Raw genomic sequence first — 21,552 nt, forward strand, 5'->3', positions numbered from 1 at the left:
TTAATGTGTGAGAATTATTTTATTTTCCTTGTTGCTTTTCTGTTTTTTCACTTTCTGCATTATACATCATTGTTTTGGGTAGATTGAATGTGGATTGATGGAACCCATCTGTTATGGAGTCGGTACAAATGACATTAAAATTCAGCTCTGACAAAATGTGTGCATGGATTCTGACCATTCCAGTTCTGACTTTTTAACAGAAGAACTCGCCAATAGCTACCACTGTTGGCAACACTGCCCTCTTTGAAGGATTTCTGCAGCTATTCTCGCACAGCAAACTTTCTCATGGGATAAAGGCGCTCTTTCCGTTGTTGCTTCCTGGTTTTTCTCTTGAGTTCACCCTTAGTAAGAGCACGTCGCTTGGCTCTGGTGAGCTTACGGCGCAGATCAAGGGGCTTGTACTTCGCATTTTTGTAAAACTTGCGGAGATTTTCCTTCTGGGTTTCATGGATGACTGTCAGGACACGAGCAATGCCTTTGCGAACCACTCGGCTGTGGAGAAATACACAAATAAGGATCTATTGTTAAAAAATTATCCTTGTTCTTATTACTTCAACTCTCTTCGTATCAGACTACAGTGCATGGGCTAAGAGTTCCAAGATACAAACAAGTTTGTTACCATTTGTCCTTCTGAATGTAAACATGTTATCTATTACAATAAAGCAGCAAGAACTGGCAAAAATGCTTTCAATTACTCAATGGACACTACCTTCAGATCGGGCACTTTTGGCTACAAAAAGTAATTAATTTGAAATGAATCAATTCAAAAGTTAAAAGGGAATTTGGTCAATTTGCTTTATTTCATTCTTAAATCTGCCATTTGTTTGTGGAAGATGTTAAACACTTATCAAGTCTTGAAGACGCAGTTACAAAATAACAGTTTTAAAACAAGAATACCAAAGGGGGAAAAAATAAAATAAATTAACAAATTGAACAACTGAGCAGAGATGTCAACATTGAATTTTAAAAAAGAGTAGCATCTCCCAAATGTTAAGGGCGAGCGCAGCTTGGGCTACCTAAACCGATCTTTCTATTACTCTCTACAATGCTAATTAGCTCATTTTCAGGCATTGTTGTGAAATAACAATTACCTGTATGCATCAACAGAACAGCTACAAATGTTTATAGTGGGCCAGTGGAATTTTTTTTTAAAAAAAACCTGATTTCCCTCATCTTCTGACTATGTTTCAAAAATAAATGTAACATAGAAAAAGGGGGGGGGGGGCACGCAACAATCATTACTTCGAGACACGTACATTGTTCGAGTGAATTCGCCGCTATTATTCAACACTGCGTTCTAAAATTAAAAGTGTTTTTTCTTTTCTGTTAAAATTGTTTTGATATTTTTCTTAATTTTTATTTCCACTTAATAGTTCATTAGTTGTTTGCATGTATTGTACGATTTAAAAAAAATTATATTGGGAGGCATGTTTAGCGTGTTTTATTGAGTGTTATCGTAGCGTCGTAGTCACGGCTCGAAATCGTATTTGCTACGCCCAAATCGTGTATGTTGGTATCTCTGACTGAGCCATCTCCAGATGGAGTGCTCAACTTCTGACAGTGAAAGGTAAAACCCCCACATTTGTTTAGTTTTTATAAAATCTGAACACAAGCCATAATATGGCAATATATATATTATATAAAAATAACACTGTCTAATTCAGTGACACATTGCGCTTGTGACTGATGATTTTTTTAAAAACATGTTTTAGTGGTGGGTTCGTGTATATTTGCAGTTTTTGTCGTTTTGACAGGGAATGCATTTGGGTATGTGTTTAGCGGAAGGGTGACCGATGAGTCAAATGTGATGATTGTGTCAGTAGATATGCAAATGGTAGAATGACACTATGAGGATTTGTTATAGATCCTCTTCTTATGATTAGAATGTTTAATGCCTTGGTTCAGGAAATCTGTAGTTTTGGGTGATTGTGATGTCTTTTTAATAGCGATTATGTATTTGAGTACTCAGGACTGGCAAGTATCCATTTATTATGGCCCCTTATCAAGGTTGGCTGGTTCACAGAAACCTTTCCTAAATGCTGAAGAATCCAGCAGTACCAGGACAATCTGTGCAAACAAATCTGTGCTTCTTAAATCTGTTGCGCTCATCTGATGCAACACACAAGGATGTCAAGATGCTCACTGCCAATAGACAAACTTTGTAATGACCTGCCAAATCTCTTATTAATAACTAATAATAAATTAATTATTTAATCATAACAAATTAAAAATACACAATGAGATCTTACATTTTGCAGAGCTTTGAAGCCTGTCCACCGGTGACCTTGGCAACTCTCAGCTGAGACAATTCTTGTTTAAGCTGCTTAAGCTGTTCTTCCAAATCTTCCTTCTTTTTGCCTCGAAGCTCATGTGCCTTTATCTTCGTCTGTAAGAAGTGGCATTTAAAACATTAAAATTAGGGACTAGGCTCAGACAATGTTTTTTTGGTAAAATGTTTCATCAATCATAGGCGAAAAAATATTACTATACCTCATACATATTCATGACCGAGAGTCAAGTTCTCACTGGCCCATTCATCACGTGCCAGGTGCTATTTTTATTTTGTACCGAGCGCGCACTTGAGTAATCCTGCACATGGTAAATACGCATGACAAGTAGAATATCACCCGGGCAGCCTGGGAACTACTCTACTAGTCATGCGATTTACCATGTGCGACTGGTTAGCCCAGGCAATGGTCTACTTATCATGTGCTTTACAATCAAGGAACTGTTTTGTACATATGCACAAATATTGTCAAACAACATCCAACACATGAACATTAACAGTTCATTTTGTTGCACAGTCACAGTCATTTCCCCTTGCTCCAAATCATATTGCCCTGGTAACTGAATGTGTATTAAGTATGGCAAAACAATAACGTGGTTTATTTTTGGTGACTAGCCAATATGATTATGAGCTCCCCTCCTCAGTGTTGGAAGTTGACAAACTAAATCCTTCGGCGAACCTTGGGGAGCTAATATTAATACCAATGGTTCACCCCCAAACCATATTTCTATAAGGCCGAACAAAATAATAGTTGTGTTTCCGGTTACCCGACCGTCCCTAGAAAATCACGCCGACCCTACATGTTTTTATTCATAAAAACGATATAAAATAAAATCTTTTGGTGCCGACCCTAAACCTCATTTTTGTGCACATCGTCCTGGATTTCTTCTTCGTTTTTTCCTTTATTTTTTTACTCATTCAAACATGAACGTCGGACACTTCGAACCTTTTCCATTTCGTACCTTGGTCACTTCGATCGTACCACCACGTAATTTCGTGAGCTAGCTCCTACAAAAGTACAAGTCGTTCCAATTCCGTCGGCAAATTCAGTTGTTGTGTTACATGTTCTATCAGTGTGCTTAACTTGCGCAAATTGAAGATATACCTACGCAAATTAAAACATTTACGTGCGCGAATGTGCACAATTTTCAACTTGCGTGATTACTATTTTGCGCGGTTCTGTGACGTGTTTGGGCTCGTCGAAAAAGGAGCGTAGGGGTGTTTCAAAAATTTATAATGCCAATTAATAAGCTAAATCTGCAGATAAAGTTGTAATTTGCAGATGAAGTTGACATTATAATTTCTGAAAGGTTTTTTTTGTGTGCGTATTTTCAATTAATTTAGGCTCCATTAATAATGAGGAAAGTGTTTTGGAAAATGTTTGACTTGACGACACCTCCAAGTCCAATGACAGGAAACTTTTCACAGTTGGGTACCAGGCAATGTAAAACGTTGGTCAACATGAGTGTGTTTTGAAAGCTCACTTGCTATTGGTTGTGAATTGTTTTTGCCCACTTACTGGCCAATCGAGATAACGCACATATTATTGTGGGTCAACACAAGCTTGGTGCCCTGCTTCTAGCTGCAAACACGTGTGATACCACGACGCTTTCGATCGTGACTGAACTGACTGCTCGAGGCCGTGTGTTTCCTCGCAGTATAGTTTGCAAGGCCGTTTGCAACATGGCGGCACCGGGGACAGGGGGAGTGTTCGCGTTGACGTGGGATAGATGCTCCCACAAGTTGACCACTACAAACATGATGCGATCGTTACCACTTGAATCAACAATAAACTCTGCATTTACATTAGGATACCCGGACACAGAAGACAAAATACAGGCCTTCGCAAGTACATCAACTACCAACTTTACAAACAAATTTGATGTAGACTTGCTACTTACATTTTTATCTATTCTGTTGCTTATTATATTACGTATTAAACGTGCAATCAATTATTTGTGTTGGCAATGCATGCCAAAGTTTCTCAAGGGACAAAAGCAAGGGCACAAACAATGCATTGAAGGGTTGTTAATTTAGGACAAATCTATACATGTTCATGGATGTATTGTGACCAACACATTAAAAGAAAAATATATGCATGATAATAGAAATATATTTATTTCATATTTTAAAGTATCTGGTAGTAGTTGTGGTACAAATGAATTTTATATTGCCATTTATTGTCTTTTGTGTATTTATTAAGAATGCTGGACTCTCATGCTGCAAGGGATCTTGCATGGTGTTACCACAAACCTCACATCTTTCACGGATTATATTTATTTATTTACGTACATATTATAAAACAGCAATAAAAACATGTTGGTGTTATTTGTCTTTGAAAGAATGGTGACATGTTCTTGTGTTTTTATTTGGACTCAAACCATCCACTTTCTACTGGTGTTAAGTCAGATACATGCATTGAATCAGTGAATAGACAGTGCTGATAGGTACTATTGACATACAATAACAAATTTGACATGGTCAGTCTCTTTAAATTAAGTGCGCAAAAAAAAACATTTAGGAACATTAGCCTACCCTAATTTTCGGAGCCATAAAAACTTTAAGCAAAAAAAAAAGATATTACCCCCCTACCTACCCTATTCCCATCCACAGTGTAATAGGAAACACAACTATTATTTTGTTCGGCCTAATAACAACACCAAAACGAGCAAGCAATTTCATAGGCTCGCACTAAAAATTTACAACTGCCAAGGCCTGGCGACAGCTGCCAACAACAAATTTTAAATGCATCTTAACACAATGTATTAACAAAAAAATGTATAAGAGTCATATGTATCCAAATTATCTTCATTCTGTTTAAAAAGTTCTGTTTTTATTTGTAAAAGTACTGTCCCCCTTGTTGTCTTTCGGCAAAGAAACTGCAAATCCCTTTACTTTCACCCTCAAATTATTTGATTAGAAGGGGTAGCTGTCAGCTATGAGTCGTAAAACTTCGCGATCTTCTCCATCACAGCCCAACATCCCGCCGTGCACAATGCAAAATCCACGGCGCGTGAGCTCACTCACACCTCAGTAATGTACGTAGTCTAATCATACTCTCAAAAGAAACCTATTTTGTAGTAGAATACTGGGAACATCAAACAGCAAATGTGATTTAAATCAATGTAACGATATTCAACTTTATAAAAAGGGCTGTTTTTCTAAAAGCGTTATTTATTGAAAATTCGAGTCTTCCCATGTCTTAACTGTGTAGCTGTGTTTTTCTATACCCACTAGGTCACGTGATCACATGTAAACATTGGCAGCGCAATCGGTCTATTATTATTTTGTTGGGACCATTATTTTGATGTTGGGCTAAACCATTCTGTTAAAGGGGTGTTACAATGTTGCAGTACTGCAGTGCGTGCGCGCCATTATGAGTGAACGCTTGCAATGCAAACGGACAGTGCGCACACGCACTGCAACATTGTAACACCCATTTTACAGAATGGTTTAGTCCAACAACAAAATAATGTGTTTGCAAAGCAATGCGACGGGTTTAAAATATGAACCTGGGAATTCAAAATAAGTTTTTGTCCATTTTTCTTCAAAATATTTCCTAAATGGTGTATTGAGTATTATGGCAGGCTGCATTAGACATTGCGGATTAAGTTCGTACCCTCAGAATTTGTGTCATGATTTTTGAAAGTGGTAAAAATGGGGCAAATCTGGTCGAAATTGTATGTGTTGGACCAGATTAAACGTTGCCGCTCATGCTCGAACCTATCTCGTACCCTCCGGCCTGGCGGCCGTCGGGATCAATATAAAGGCTCCTATAAAGGCTCACACACAGGGGAGCCGGATAACTTTCCGTATGGCGCCACCACTTTTTCACTCATTTTTACAAAAAGGGATATATCAATCAGGTAAATTATATATCCTAGTGTCATGTGTTTTCAGTAGGGTAACAGGAAAAAAGTTCACAATCAAAAACTAAATATTTTTTTTTCAAATCATCTATCCAATTTTTTAACAATAACACTACACTTCATGGCGTGTTGAAATTTTTAAAGTTTTGGTTTTACGTTGCGAGAGACAGTCCGCAATTAACAGTGCTTATGCTAGTTGCGATAATCGTAACCCTCCATCCTCCCGACGGTCGGAGACCGGAGGGTTACGACACAAGACTGATAGTATCGGTGTAACTAGCAGTTTTGACCAGTTTTTGCCAGACTCGTGATCAGATTCGTCCTTTTTTTCCACTTTCCAAAATCATGACAGACATTCTAAACACATGGAGTTGATCTTTATTGTATGACAACGTCATCTGGAACCCTTAAAACAACATCATGAAAATATTTGGCAGAAAAAACGACAAAAACTTACCAAAAGACTGACCGAATATATCCATAATCCATAGCGGGACCAACTAGTGATTTTGAACGTCGCACTTGCTTGGCAACAACCAATCAGCGTGACCCAACCATCGATGTCGTATGCGTATCGGCCATTCCAGCTTGCAAACTCACCGCCTGTGTGTGTAAGCACCGATCCCCCGCACCGAGTGCGCAGCATGCAGGCATGTACATGTACATGTACTGTATGAACATCGTGCGTGCACAAACTATACAGCTCGTAAGTACCGTGTGCTGCTCCATACCCCCACATGGCCAAACACACCCTGACGTTGTGTGTGTGTGTGCAAGTGTACACAATACATGTACATGTACATGCCTGCATGCTGCGCACTTGGTGCGGGGGATCGGTGCTTACACACACAGTGCGGTGAGTTTGCAAGCTGGAATGGCCGATACGCATACGACATCGATGGTTGGGTCACGCTGATTGGTTGTTGCCAAGCAAGTGCGACATCAAAATCACTAGTTGGTCCCGCTATGGATTATGGATATATTCGGTCAGTCTTTTGGTAAGTTTTTGTCGTTTTTTCGGCCAAATATTTTCATGATGTAGTTTTAAGGGTTCCAGATGACGTTGTCATACAATAAAGATCAACTCCATGTGTTTAGAATGTCTGTCATGATTTTGGAAAGTGGGAAAAAAAGGACGAATCTGATCACGAGTCTGGCAAAAACTGGTCAAAACTGCTAGTTACACCGATACTATCAGTCTTGTGTCGTAACCCTCCGGTCTCCGACCGTCGGGAGGATGGAGGGTTACGATTATCGCAACTATGCTTATGCATGCACGACATTGGAGCAATGTCATATGTTTTTACACCTTTCATTGGTTGGTATTTTATTAAAAATTCAGAAGCTAGTATGGCGTGCAAAATAAATCAAAATATTATTAAATTACTACTCAACAAATTTAATTACATTTTTGTCCTAAGGCATTTTGGCTACTATATTAGAATCCAGAGATATCATAAGGAAGTAAAACACCCCACCCCCCTTGAAACACACACACTTCATAACAATCTGTTTTCCCCCATTTCAGACCAGTTATGTTTGGTTTCAGGAGATAGAAACCAATCTATGATATTTTCTCTTTAATGTAGACTTAACATTTATTACGCTTATCAGAATTTATTACAGTATGCAGTAAATCAAAAAAAGTTTTTTTTGTCATTTTCACTTAAAATACTTTAATATTTTCCCCATATTGGCACACCATTGAATCCCAAATAGTAACCACCTCATGTGATCCATCTAGTGACTAAAGCAGAATGAAACTCAATCTAGCAGATAGTAATTTTATTTTGAACTTTTGAGGTTGGATGATGTTTCTTTGACTCATTTGAATGTTGGCATAATAATGCACTTAGTGATTGGTACCAAAAATCAATCATTTTATAAATGTTTGAGCATAACCAACGACAGGAAACTTTTTTCTCAGCATGACTAAGCCTGATGAAAATACAGACTGTGAGTAAACTGCATAGCTTCCGTCACCGGTGCAGCTTGCACAATCTCGCGGTAAACGGGAATCAAACTAAGTTGGGGACCGAAAACATATGAGGGTCAATAACATATGAGGGTCGATAACGTATGACGCTACGATACTATATTATTTTATTTCGAATGAAAAAGTGTTGGCGCCATACGGAAACTTTTCCGGGGAGCCTTGGTTCTAGAAGTAGGGAAACCCAACGTGTGTTTCCAATGGGAATATGTGTTTACCTCCTGTTGGAGAGATATAAGCGTTTGGCCAAAAGTTGAGCGGAGCTGGGTGTCCATCGTGTTTAGTTAGCACTATTAGTAATGTATTTATGGGGCTACCACTCGCTCACGCGAAACAAAACGAAATAAAATGAACAGCATCATCATCCCTCGTTAAAAATGTTATACACTGAAATAATTCTTACGATATTAAGTTTTTTGTGACGACCAATTATTATGGAATTCGAAAAGTAACATAGAATCCACACCTATGGTCGACATTTGACGATGGAAAGAGATTATTAACCCTTGTATTACAATACTAACCATCTTGAATGGCGATGTTGTCTGAAAAGAACGTATACTGTCACGACAGGCTCCCAAACGTTTTCTCCACAGAGACCCGCAGTAAAGAGCCCGTTTTCACAAAAGATACACAAGCGGGCTCTAACTATTTACGAATTAGTCTGGTTTACATTTCCACGCGGCTTACTTTACCACAAGTATGGGGAAGGAGTCAGACGTTAGTGCTACTTACTAGTCATTGCATGGGTTGAGGCGAGCATTGACACCGCTTTACACCTAGGCTTAAAAAAACATTTTAATGAGGAAGTAACTTGAGCGAGCAGATAGAGCTAGAGGGGGCTAACTAGCTGGCTGCATAAGTGCAATCCTCAACTACAGCTGCATGCTGTGACTGTTCTGTTTTCACACTTGTATCTACTTTGCCTAACTTCGCTGTTTGGGTGGAAGAAGTCATTGTGGAAAAAACCGGATCAGAGTCTGCTGAAATCCTACAAGTTTGTTTTTCAACGAACATAAAGCATGTCTAAAAACACCGGGAGAACCCAGTTTCGGAATGTTGACGTCGACCAATTTGACGAAAACAACTTTCAAGATGACCAAACAGACGAGGAAGTGAAGGGACCGGATGAGGCTGAAGTGCAGAACTTTCTGAGCAAATATCCTTTGAATTGATTCGAACAAAATTAGTTATTAAAAAGTCTGCATGTAGATTTTAAATCCTTTTTTCACACATTATAATTTTGTCTGATCATTTCCAACCACGGGGCCACGCCTCCCTTTATTAATTTGATTGAATTGTCATGATCTTATTCTATCGATGGTAGTAGCCCAGCAATAATTGGTCCAATCATGGAGGTCTTTTGCTACCTCCATGGTCCAATCCACTCCGTATCTTAGGCCGGGGATAACTTTCCGTATGGCGCCACCACTTTTTCACTCATTTTTTACAAAAAGGGATATATCAATCAGGTAAATTAGATACTATGTTATTTTATTTCGAATGAAAAAGTGGTGGCGCCATACGGAAACTTTTCCAGCACGGATAACTTTCCGTATGGCGCCACCACTTTTTCACTCATTTTTACAAAAAGGGATATCTCATTGAGGTAAATTAGATACTATCCTGGTACTCCTAGAACTATTTCAGAAAATGGGGGAAAACGGATTGTTATGAAGTGTGTGTGTTTCAAGGGGGTGGGGTGTTTTACTTTCATGCTTTTATGATATCTCTGGATTCTAATATAGTAGCCAAAATGCCTTAGGACAAAAATGTAATTAAATTTGTTGAGTAGTAATTGAATAATATTTTTGATTCATTTTGCACGCCATACTAGCTTCTGAATATTCAATAAAATACCAACCAATGAAAGGTGTGAAAACATATGACGTTGCTCCAATGTCGTGCATGCATTTATAAGCACTGTTAATGGCGGACTGTCTCTCGCAACATAAAACCAAAACTTTAAAAATTTAAACACACCATGAAGTGTAAGTGTTATTGTTAAAACATTGGAAAGATGGTTTGAAAAAAAAATATTTAGTTTTTGATTGTGAATTTTTTTCCTGTTATCCTACTGAAAACACATGACACCAGGATGTATTATTTCATATCGAATGAAAAAGTGGTGGCGCCATACGGAAATTTTTCCCCCAGCACTATTGATATCAAAATCTTTCGTTTTATTTTTGTTGGGTTCCCGGTTCCCTTAACATGCTTAACCACTTAACAATGATGGTTCGTTTCAATTGCTACAATAGTCCGATCCAGTAGGCTCCACCCACGACGCACGTATGAGCAAGAACATGTGGGGCTCTCGAATGCCTTTCTGCACAACTCAGCCGCGCGCGCCAACATACGCGCATGCATGTCGGACCTTATTTGTCGGACCTTCGTTGCGTTGTGATTGGTCAATACGCAATGGGGCGGAGCTTAGTGGATCGGTCTATTGAAAGAACTAGACTAATTATGAGAACATGTGTACTGTGTGCGAAAACGAGCAAGTTGTTGAGAAAGTGCACCTTCAAAATTCATTTGATTTTTACTCAAGGTGTGATGTTTGTTTGAACAAATCTAGCCGTAGGGCTATCTACAACTTCAGAAGCATTAGATCGGAAAGTTTTATGATGCAGATCAGTGCAGATCAGGGTTTTTTTGTTTTTGTTTTTTTAAGCAAAAGATTTTGAGGTAAAAACAAAGAAAATTTTAAGCTTGCATTGTCAAGCTTTATACCTTACCAGGGCTAGGCACTCAGCAGGTTTGGATATAATATTATTATATGCATTCTGAGAAACATTTCATTTAAAAGTTCTCAATCTCAATTATGTAAAAATACATCACTTGTTATCCCCCAAATTTGGATAATATTCGCTCTGAACTTTGGCTATGGCTGGGTGATACCCCCCAAAAAAGGACCACTTTTTAAAATAAAAGTCTCAGGCAGAGTCTCAGGCAGAGAATCTTGTCGCCGACCCATGACCATGGTCACATTCTTGATGTTTTCATCGTACGCATTGCTGACGGCAATTTCTTCTCTGACCTTGATGTTGTTCCTGGCATTTCTGACCACTCTGCCATCGTAGGCCAGTTACACTTGGAAAAGCCATGCCCCGTCTGTCGAACAAAAGTCCTGAGAAACATCAAAGCCATTGATAGACTTTCCTTCGCTGCGGATGTTCAACAGAGTAACATTATAGCGAGCTGTTCTGATGGGATTGCCAATCTGATTGATTGCTATAATTCCACCCTTAAAACTTTACTGGATGTGCATGCTCCTGCTAAATCTCGCCCCGTCAAGTTTCGCCCTCATGCCCCATGGTACAACCCCACTGTTACCGTCGAGAAACGAAAACGGAGACAACTGGAAAAAAGGTGGCGATCCTCTGGATTGGAGGTGGATCGTGACCTTTACTGCAAGCAACGTCAGCACGTCAGTTCCCTCAACTGCAAGTATAAACATGCTTATTATAATGAAGTTGTTGATGACTGTGGAAATGACACAAAACGTCTGTTTCGTGTGGCTAATCAACTTCTTAATCGCAAGCAAGCTTCTCCACTTCCTACTCACAGTTGCAGTATATCTCTTGCTCGGCTCTTTGGTGAGTTCTTCACAAACAAGATCGATTCTATATGCACCAGCCTATCTCCTGACGTCTCGCAACGACCTTCTAGAACAATTACAGTTTTCGATTCCTTTGAGCCTACTTCTACAGAGGAAATTGAGTCTCTCATTCGTCACACTCCTGCAAAATTTTGTGACTTGGACCCCAACCCCACTATGTTGTTGAAAGATTGTTCTCATATATTTGCACCCATTGTTGCGGAGATTGTTAATTTGAGTATGAACAATGGTGTTGTTCCTGCAGCTCTCAAGATAGCCCACGTTCATCCTACACTCAAAAAATCGTCTTTAAATCCTGAATTGCTCAAAAACTACCGTCCTATCTCGAATCTTCCATACATATCCAAGGTACTCGAACGAGTGGTCTTCTCAAGACTGTCAGACTACCTCCGTGAAAACAATCTTCTCGACAGTCGACAGTCTGCGTATCGGGCACACCACAGTGTTGAGACACTCCTCGTGAACTTATCTAATGACATTCTCATGGAGATGGACCTTGGGCGGATAACTGTCTTAGTTTCGTTAGACCTTTCATCCGCTTTCGACACTGTTCATCATGACATTCTCTTAAATATTCTCTCATCCCTTGGTATTCAAGACGTTGTGCTAGATTGGTTAAAATCCTACCTGACTGATCGCCAGCAAGTCATGTACATAAATGGGACTCAATCTGATCCTGTCTCCTTGAACTGTGGTGTCCCACAAGGTTCAGTTGGTGGGCCAATGTTATTTTCTATATATTTGAGTGAACTAAGGGATGTTTTTGATCGCCATCACATTAGATACCATTGCTATGCTGATGATGTTCAAATCTATGTTTCTTTTGTTCCTAATCAACAGAATGCTTCTAGTGCCATCCACAAACTAGAATCATGCTTAGTTGATGTCATACAATGGATGGGATCCCATTCACTCAAGTTAAACAATGAAAAATCTGAAATGATTTTACTTGGTTCTGTAGCTCATCTGGCTAAGGTCAAAGTCTCTCATATCAACATTGGTAATTGTAAAATTAAGCCTTCTGTAGTCTGTAAAAATCTAGGTGTTACATTTGACTCTGCTATGTCTATGTCTAACCAGGTTTCTAACATATGTAAATCAGTTTGGTGTCAATTATGAAATCTGGGGTTTATCCGTAAATACTTAACTTGTTCTACCGCAGAAAAGATTGTTCATGGTCTGATTTCTTCCCGATTTGATTATTGTAATTCTCTCTTCTGTCTTCTACAACAGAATCAAATCTCTCATTTGCAACGACTGCAAAACACTGCAGCTCGGCTGGTCACTTTGTCCTCCAGGAGAACCCATATCACTCCGGTTTTAAATGCTCTTCACTGGCTCCCTGTTCAATATCACATTCAATACAAATTACTTCTGCTTGTTTTTCATTCTTTACATGGTTCTGCTCCTCAGTATAATTGTCAATTAATTACCCGTTACAATCCTTCCAGATGTCTTAGATCATCCACTTCGTCACTACTGGTTGTTCCTCACACCCACAACAATTGGGGTGACAGGGCTTTTTCTCATGCTGGTCCTTTACTTTGGAATAATCTGCCTCTTAATATCCGTAACATGTCCTCTATTCATAAGTTCAAAGAGGCCCTCAAAACCCACTTTTTCACAGCTGCTTTTCATTAATTTTGTGTTTCTTCCTTGTGCCATGAGCATCACTTGTGGTGGATACCGGCGCACTATAAGTGTTCATATTATTATTATTATTATAGTCAGATGTTAGTTTTATTGTCACATCTAAACTTACATACATGTTTATGTATATGGGATTAAAACAATCAAAAGGTTCCAGAAACCAAAGGTATACTTGACCTTTTAAAGGCAGTCGACACTATTGGTAATTACTAAAAATAATTTTTACCATAAACCTTTCTTGATTACGAGTAATGGGGAGAGGTTGATAGTATAAAACATTGTGAGAAACAGCTCCCTCTGAAGTGACCTAGTCTTCGAGAAAGAAGTAATTTTCCACGAATTCGATTTTGAGTAAATGATTTGTATAAATACATGATTCAATTATGCCAATGAATACCATAGACAGAATCAAGTTCAGTTTGTTTCAGTGTTATGTTCTTAACTGTATGATGGCAGCACAAAGAACTATGAAGATGCATTGAAAGCTGTGTTAAGAAATCCTCCAATAGGCTCCAAGAATCAAGCTGTTAAGGTAGGTAATCATATGTGCACTTTAGTATCAGGGCCCAATTCATAGCGCTGCTTAACGGTAAGTGAATTTTTGTGCTTACTGTAGCAGAAAAAAATAAGTGCTAGCTTATTTCACAGGTTAGCAGGAAAATTAGGTGACCATAATTGCACATTCAACGTAGATTTGCATTGTGATGTCATTTGTTTTTGTGCAGTAAGCACCAGAAGGTTAGCACGCCTTTTCATGTGCTTACGGTTAGCAGCGCTATGAATTGGGACTCCTACAGTAAGCACAAAATTCTGATTTTGCCGAGAAGCACTGGCACACCTACATGTATGCTCTGATTAAAAAGAAGCCATGGAATGTCCATGAACCATTTGAAACTTTAACTTACGACTGTGGAGTGTTTGATCTGGGATGCAGTTTGCATCTTGGGGTTTGATTTGAGGATCTGTTCAGCAGTAGTCCCCATCTCAAGGTTTGAACATTCACCTTTTTATGTCTCAACCTCATCATCATCATGCTGGTTCACTTTGTCTTTGGGCATCATACCTATCCTGTTGCTGATAGGTCACAGGTCACAGCCACTCAAACAAAATTTTAATATCCATTTCATGCTTTGTTGTTTTTCATGTGTCGGCTTGAATTTCTCGAAAAACAAAGACTTTTTTGTTAGACAAGTCAAACCGTAGGTGCAAACTCCTCATATTTATTTGTATGAACTTTACGCCTTTTTTTGCAATGTGCGATTGGAATAAATTGTAATACTATGTACATGCGCATATTTACAGACTTCTTGTGTGTTCCCCACATTAAGGCATACACAAACTACACATGCATGCTATTATATAAGCCTCGGACGAAGTTTACACCTCATCCATTGTCTGTACGAAGTAGAAACAGAAATAAGCTAAATATACCATTCAGCACAAGGTCCATAACCAAAGCAGAAAAACCTGCACCGGTCAATCATTATTCTTGTATTTGAACAAATGTTAAATTAAGAAAGTGCTGTATATTTTTATATATATTTTTTTACATATGAACAGTCATTCTAAAAAGGGGGGGGGGGGCAAAGTTGTGATTTATAAAATATACAACTTGATTGACTGAGTTTGCTCATTTTCTGGTTTGTTGAAATGAAATAACCATTCAGATCTAGATCATGTAGGTTGCTAGAATTTGGAGTAAAGAATGCATGATTTTGTTTTGCAGGATAAAGCCTTCAATCTTGTCATGAGGGTGCTAACAGCTTTTAAAACCACTGATGTCGAGAAAGTAGTGAATAGCCTGGATAATGATACCATTGACATTCTCATGAAGTATATCTACAAGGGATTCTCATCTCCAACAGAAAACAGCAGTGCCATTTTACTGACATGGCATGAGAAGGTAAATATTTAATTTGTGACTTAAAGCTAGCTAGGGCTTTAACATTGCACACAGGAAATGATTTGTGATGGAGTGCATCAGTTTGAAAAGTTGTTGTCTTTGTTTGTTTGTTTGTTTGTTTGTTTGTTTGTTTGTTTGTTTGTTTGTTTGTTCGTTTGTTCGTTTGTTCGTTTGTTCGTTTGTTCGTTTGTTCGTTTGTTCGTTTGTTCGTTCGTTCGTTCGTTCGTTCGTTCGTTCGTTCGTTCGTTCGTTCGTTCGTTCGTTCGTTCGTTCGTTCGTTCGTTCGTTCGTTCGTTCGTTCGTTCGTTCGTTCGTTTGTGGGTTTTTTTGTGGTTTTTTTTGTTGGGGGGGGAGGGGGTTGATGTGGTGTTTCTTTGGGGGGGGACTGGGAGGCATTATTTTGACTGTGCAAGGGGTTAGAATAAAAATATGAATGCCCTGTTAACATGAACATATATTGCCATTATTTTGACAGATCCAAGTTTTGTTGGCTTATTGGGTTACATTGCACGTGTATGTGAAGCTTAAAGCTGTAAAAGTGTAGGAAGTGGACTAGTGCATGTTTACGCTTCAGGATTAAACCTTACAATGAACTCCTTTTTGTCTATAGACCAATCCGACAAAAAAGAATTTGGTAGCGCCCTCTATTGAAAAATTAACAACTGCAGTGTCTTTTTGTGCATAAACTAGGCACTGAAGACACCGCAGCAAGTGACGCGCGGTGCTTAACACTTGCGCGCCTGGGCGCGTCGGATTGGTCTATATCTGGTAAACAGTTTTTTAGTATGCTTTTTGTAAAGTGGCCTACTGGGCTTCATGTAGTAAACTCTGTATTTTACTTGCCTTTAGGAAGTTTTACTAGTATCTCACATGGCAAGTTGAGTACAAGTTGAGTACTGGTGTTTACAAGCCTACAGCAATTTTGTTTTCAAGACAATGTATGCTGGACTAGCTGGAACCTAATCATTCTATTACACATTTTAATCAATTTATTCAGTAATTGTTTAAATGGTGTTTCTTGTTAAATGATCTGCCCTTGTGCTTTAAATACTCATAAATCATACATGTATTTTGTGTCTGTGTTTTCTTTATAGGTATATGCTGTTGGTGGTCTGGGAACTATTGTAAGAGTGCTTACTGATAGGAAAGGCATCTAATTGTGCAGAGTCCAGATTTTTCAGCTTTATGCAGTGGCAAGATAATTGATAAATAATGTATGCATGTATGCCCATGTATAAACAAATTTTGCTATAGCCCGAAACATGTACTACACGTGCACACGTATACTACTATATCCTATGTGTTTTTTTTGGTAGTTCATGTTTTTGTTTTATTTCTATAGTTTTATTTATTAATTTCACTGATCAAGGCTGAGGCAAACTGAAAGAAAGGGAGCTCCATTAATTACCCCAGAAAACATTTTTTTAAGGAGTTTTTAAAGAGCCGCACCACTAAAAACAATACGTGTATATTGAACTCACATTGGATCTAAAAGGTTTTATGCATTGGTGTTTGTTTACCGGTTAAAGTAAAAATGCACAACTAAAACTCTTACATAAATTTCAACCATGGTTGAATTTTGATAATACATTTCAGCATGCACAAATAATATGACAAACATTTCAAAAAAAATAAGGTAAATGAAAATAAGCTTTCACTTGCACAAGTTTTTTTAAATTTACTTCTTTATTCAGAGAGTTGTGTGACCTTTTACTGAACTTATCTTTGGCACTTATGTACATGTATAGATGCTTCATGCTCATACAAATCATCAACTTGAAACATTATATTCTGTAATACTGTTGAACACTTCAAGCAAGCACTGATAGCTTTCACATACCCCTCACTCTCACTTGCCCTTGGGCAAAGCTTGCCCTTGTAACTGCTCAGGAAATAGTACTTTGTTCGCTTAAAATTATGTTATGATAAAGGGTTTCCTGATTGATTCCCCTTCAGGTTGGCATTCCCTTTTATACATTGAACATTTAATATTATAAGATCATTTTGAATAAGATGGACATTTATACTCAAGTGTTTGTTCAAAATAATAAAAACAGACAAGGAAAAGTGTAGGTGTAAACAAAAAAATGCCATAGGAAAATCATTGCGATATAAATGACTTGGCAAGTACATTACAGTACACAGCAAAGTGAACTATAGTAGAGTTGTCAGCCTGTAATGCACTTATTTAGGTTTAATAATTAGGACTTATTTAGGTTAAATAATTAAATAAATTTATTTACGCTTCAACAACCATGACCACAGTGAAAAGGCTTTGTGGCAATCCAAAACAACTGTTTACATAAGTTTTGTGATTACATTCTCAACAACATATTATGTTCATGATCATAAAATGATTGCAAAAACAAAATCTCAATCATGTAAAGCCCCATCAAATAAAACTCCATATGGGCCCACAAAGGTCTCGAAATATTGAGACTTGCACAGTCTATACCAACCACGTACAATGTCTTGGTGGGCTTCAATTCTACAACTGTTAATTAAATCCCCCATGTAGAAAGGAAAGGTAGAAATTTAATCTGAAAATGCCCTCTAATTGCTAAACATTTAATGGACTTACATACCGAATTTAATTGAATTATTTAAACAAAATCAGTTACACCGTGTACACAAACAAAATAAATGTTTACAATGCAGATATGAAAACCCTGTTTTATAGAATGTCAAAAACCAGTGTGTAGTAGTTTGAAAGTGTTCAAATTGTTTTATTAGTCAGGCAGGAAAATGTAAGGACAATTTCGACCAATTTTATTTCTCTATGTATCACTTAATTTGCTAGATGATGAGGTAGCATGATTTATGTATTATACAAGTAAAGTAATCTGCATCGCTGAGGTATAATGACTCACTCTACATGTACTTATTCCAGAGTTACTTTTGAAATCCACTTTCATGTAGGTGAATACATGCTTTATTAGACTGATGAACTTATTTTGTATGAGAGTACAGTTCGTTTCTAGGTTAGAAGCTTCAATATTGGCCAACTTGATCAATTTTTGATAGAGTTCTTTTTTAATTAATTTGTGGGGCTTTAGCTAGAGGTAGTTGTCAAATACAATTATTCTCACTTGGTGTATCCCAACACATAAAATAAAACACATGTGAATTTTGGGGCTCAATTGGGCATTGATTTGCAAGAGAATAGTGAAAGAAAAAACACCCTTGTTGCACCACCGTGTGTGCTTTCAGCAGATGCATAATAAAAGGCATCAGCTGAAGTCTTTTATTATTTGAGCGAGAAATTACCTCAAAAGCTATGTTACTTCAGAGGGAGCCGTTTCTCACACTATTTTTATACCATTAACAGCTCTCCGTTGTCCGTTACCAACTACGTTTTTATGCTAACAATTTGGGCTCAATAGCAAGTCCTCTTTCACTTTTTCACTTTGAAAATAAGGATCGATAGCATGGCAATGTATTTATAATAAGCAATTGTTTTGAGTAAATACCAATAGTGTTACAGTGCCTAAAGGGCTGATTCAACCGTACCCCGATTCCTACCAAAACATGTACATTGTTCAATCATTTTGATAAAAAGTATGCAATGGCAAGTCCTCTTTCACTCTTTCACTGTGAAAATAAGAATCGATAGCATGGTAATTTGGCACAATATACCGTACCTAGCCCACCTTGTTGAGCTGTTAATGGCTCCGCTTTTAACATCGGTCTCATCACTGCTACCATGTCACTGTCGTGATGAGACCGATGTTAAGTAATAAAAATGGAAGTAACAACCACTTTATCAATACTTATGTTGCCTCTCCATGACTATTATATAAAATAATGATTGTGCAAAAGTATTGATATAAAATGTGGTGGACATGGGGATGTGTGTGTACCAGTTGAACCATTGGAAAGATGAACAAATAACTCGCATTTTGCACATATCAAAGTGTTATTAAGATGATCATTGATTGTGGTAAACTTCATTTTGATATAAATTTTGTGTCTTAGATGCTCAGTTTTTTTTTAAAGGGTTGAATTAAAGGAACACTTTGCCTTGGATCGGTCAAGTTTGTCTTTGAAAAGCTTTTGTAATGTTTGTTATAAAATGTATATGATTAGAAAGATATTTTAAAAGTAGAATATAATGATCCACACAAATTTTCCTCGAAATTGCGTAGTTTTCCTTTTACTTTGCGAACTTATACACGGTCGGCCATTATGGGATCAAAAATTTGACTCCCATGAATGGCCGACCGTGTTACTCGGCAAGGTAAAAGGAAAACCACACAATTTCGAGTCATACTTGTGTGGATCATTATATTGTACTTTTAAAATATCTTTCTAATCATATGCATTTCATAACAAACGGTTACATACGCTTTTCAAAGACCAACTCGCCCGAACCAAGGCAACGTGTTCCTTTAACGGTGGATTTCACCCGTACAAGTTTCTTTTTAACTGAATGAGGTTTGTTGTTGTAGTGGCGCTGAATTTAGGTACAAAAATCTTCATTGTTTTATAAGTTTCGTCACGGTGGACTTTCCTATCATGATTATTTAGGCGCTATACAAATCAAGGCTGTTTTGCGCTGTCCCCTTTGCATATGGGAGTCGAGTGGGGCACCATTATTTTTGACACTAGAAGAAGAGGACGGAGTTTAATTTCAACATAACAACTAATACAGAAATTAGTTTCCATTGACCCATAAAATAGGCCTAGAGAGGAAAAAACAATGAATTATCGTCAAAGTTCAACAATTATTTACAGGAAAGCTGAAAAACAGGAGATGTGTGACGAAGGATTGCCTATGACAGGTTTTTACAGGGAACCCAAAGTCAAGATTGATCGGTGGTTGTTTTGTAATAAAGAAATCGGATGTTGACATAGATCAAACAAAGTTCCACAATTACCGGAATGTCATAACAGAAAGGACTGGCAGCGGGGTACTCCCTCAGAAGTTTGAACTTTAAAAAAAGTTAGGGGGATTTTTGTTTTGTTTAATACTTTTGTAATTGTGGGCCATGAGAAAACTCGAAACGAAATTCCGATTTGTAGGCCTATAGCGTTTCGATGTTTGTCGCCATGGGCTACTTCGTCCTAATTGCTGTTATGCTCTACCCGACTTTGTTTAGTCATTGTTCAAAAGTAGAAATATTGTTTTAATTGGGATGGGGGAAAGCAAAACAAAATGTGAAGACCAACCACACTGAGTGTGCGGTGCAATAGGCCTACTACACAACCAAGGCGTTTTGAATTTGATTTAGGCGAAAAGTACTTTGCACAAGTTCCGTGGAAAATAAATTATGCAATGTTTGAATTCAAAAAACTCGGACCAGATATTTCTTTTGTTTTGAATTATTGCGTCTGTCTAGAACAGGCGGAGGCTAGAACATCGTTGAAGTTATGAGTTTGAGGAACTATTACCCGGGGGAAGAATTAGAGGTCCGTTCTCCGTCCAATCCCCGTGCCTGATGAGGAGGGTAGACGTCGCATTAGTGATCGGAACCAGCCCGTCTTGGAAAGGCCCATGTGTTTTCAACAACTGTGTCTAAAAATGTGAAAAAGAAAAGAAATTTTTCGGGGTCTACTAAACTGTTCTTAATCATCAATGAGCAATTCAAAAGCGTTTTAGCAATATTGAACGCCGAACAGTTCCCAAGTTCAGTTTTGTAGCCTGTTTGTTCATCAGCGGCGGTTCACATCGCTGAGGGAGGACACCATTCATTGCTCACTCCGGGAAGGAATTTTTTTTTTGCAGTTTAACATTTCCATCCTTAAAAAAATCCTGAAACCGTCACAGATGAGTGATGGGCCTAAGTTCAGCCTTTATCGTTTCCAAAGTTGTTTGTGTAGATAGGTCTATAACCAGATACTTCTCAGAACTTCACGCCGGGTGATCTGCCAACCATCCCCCAGTGCGGGCTGTAGGCCCACACGCAGTGGAAACAAAAGCTGTTTAGGTGCGGATAAATCCGCTGAGTTACACGCGTCTTCCTATAATATGATAATTTATCCTGGCGACAGGCGATGTTCTTGTATTCTATATTGAAGTGGGTCACGATTCCACGCATTGGTAATCGGCAGGGCCTCAACTTTGTGTTCTTTTCTACTGGTAGAAAAGTTTCGAGACGTTCTGTGGGTCCTGCGCTGGTGCATGCACCGCCAACCTCGTCTGTGGGGATGAGCGAAATAGCGTCGTAGACGCTGTACGATCATTGGTGTAAACACGGTTGGAAATAAAGTAAAGCATGGGGACGAGGT

General features: G+C 38.2%; 2 protein-coding genes across 2 annotated transcripts; one reads left to right on the forward strand and one right to left on the reverse strand.

Moving 5' to 3' along the window:
* Positions 1 to 8,779, reverse strand: LOC117303492 (60S ribosomal protein L35-like). The gene is made up of 3 exons (XM_033787713.1): positions 8,674 to 8,779; positions 2,250 to 2,386; positions 1 to 492 (listed from the first exon to the last, which is right to left on the reverse strand). The coding sequence occupies exons 1-3, from the start codon at positions 8,674 to 8,676 to the stop codon at positions 261 to 263; spliced, it is 372 nt and encodes a 123-aa protein (XP_033643604.1). The 5' UTR covers positions 8,677 to 8,779; the 3' UTR covers positions 1 to 260.
* A 196-nt stretch (positions 8,780 to 8,975) lies between these two features.
* LOC117303169 (actin-related protein 2/3 complex subunit 5-B-like) lies at positions 8,976 to 18,272 on the forward strand. The gene is made up of 4 exons (XM_033787293.1): positions 8,976 to 9,308; positions 13,881 to 13,953; positions 15,148 to 15,324; positions 16,419 to 18,272. Exons 1-4 carry the CDS (start codon positions 9,172 to 9,174, stop codon positions 16,479 to 16,481), a joined length of 450 nt encoding a protein of 149 aa, XP_033643184.1. The 5' UTR covers positions 8,976 to 9,171; the 3' UTR covers positions 16,482 to 18,272.
* Positions 18,273 to 21,552: the final 3,280 nt, after the last annotated feature.

Source organism: Asterias rubens, chromosome 19 (assembly GCF_902459465.1).
Source record: "Asterias rubens chromosome 19, eAstRub1.3, whole genome shotgun sequence".
Classification (NCBI taxonomy): Eukaryota; Metazoa; Echinodermata; class Asteroidea; order Forcipulatida; family Asteriidae; genus Asterias; species Asterias rubens.

Bases quoted from the DNA above. Each gene is read 5' to 3' on its own strand.
- LOC117303492 (XM_033787713.1), bottom strand. The intron at 493-2,249 runs GTAAGATCTCAT...ATTTCTCCACAG, and splicing joins GCTTCAAAGCTCTGCAAAAT to CCGAGTGGTTCGCAAAGGCA.
- LOC117303169 (XM_033787293.1), top strand. From the start codon at position 9,172: ATGTCTAAAAACACCGGGAGAACCCAGTTTCGGAATGTTGACGTCGAC. The intron at 9,309-13,880 runs ATATCCTTTGAA...TGATGGCAGCAC, and splicing joins GTGCAGAACTTTCTGAGCAA to AAAGAACTATGAAGATGCAT. The intron at 13,954-15,147 runs GTAGGTAATCAT...TTTGTTTTGCAG, and splicing joins CCAAGAATCAAGCTGTTAAG to GATAAAGCCTTCAATCTTGT.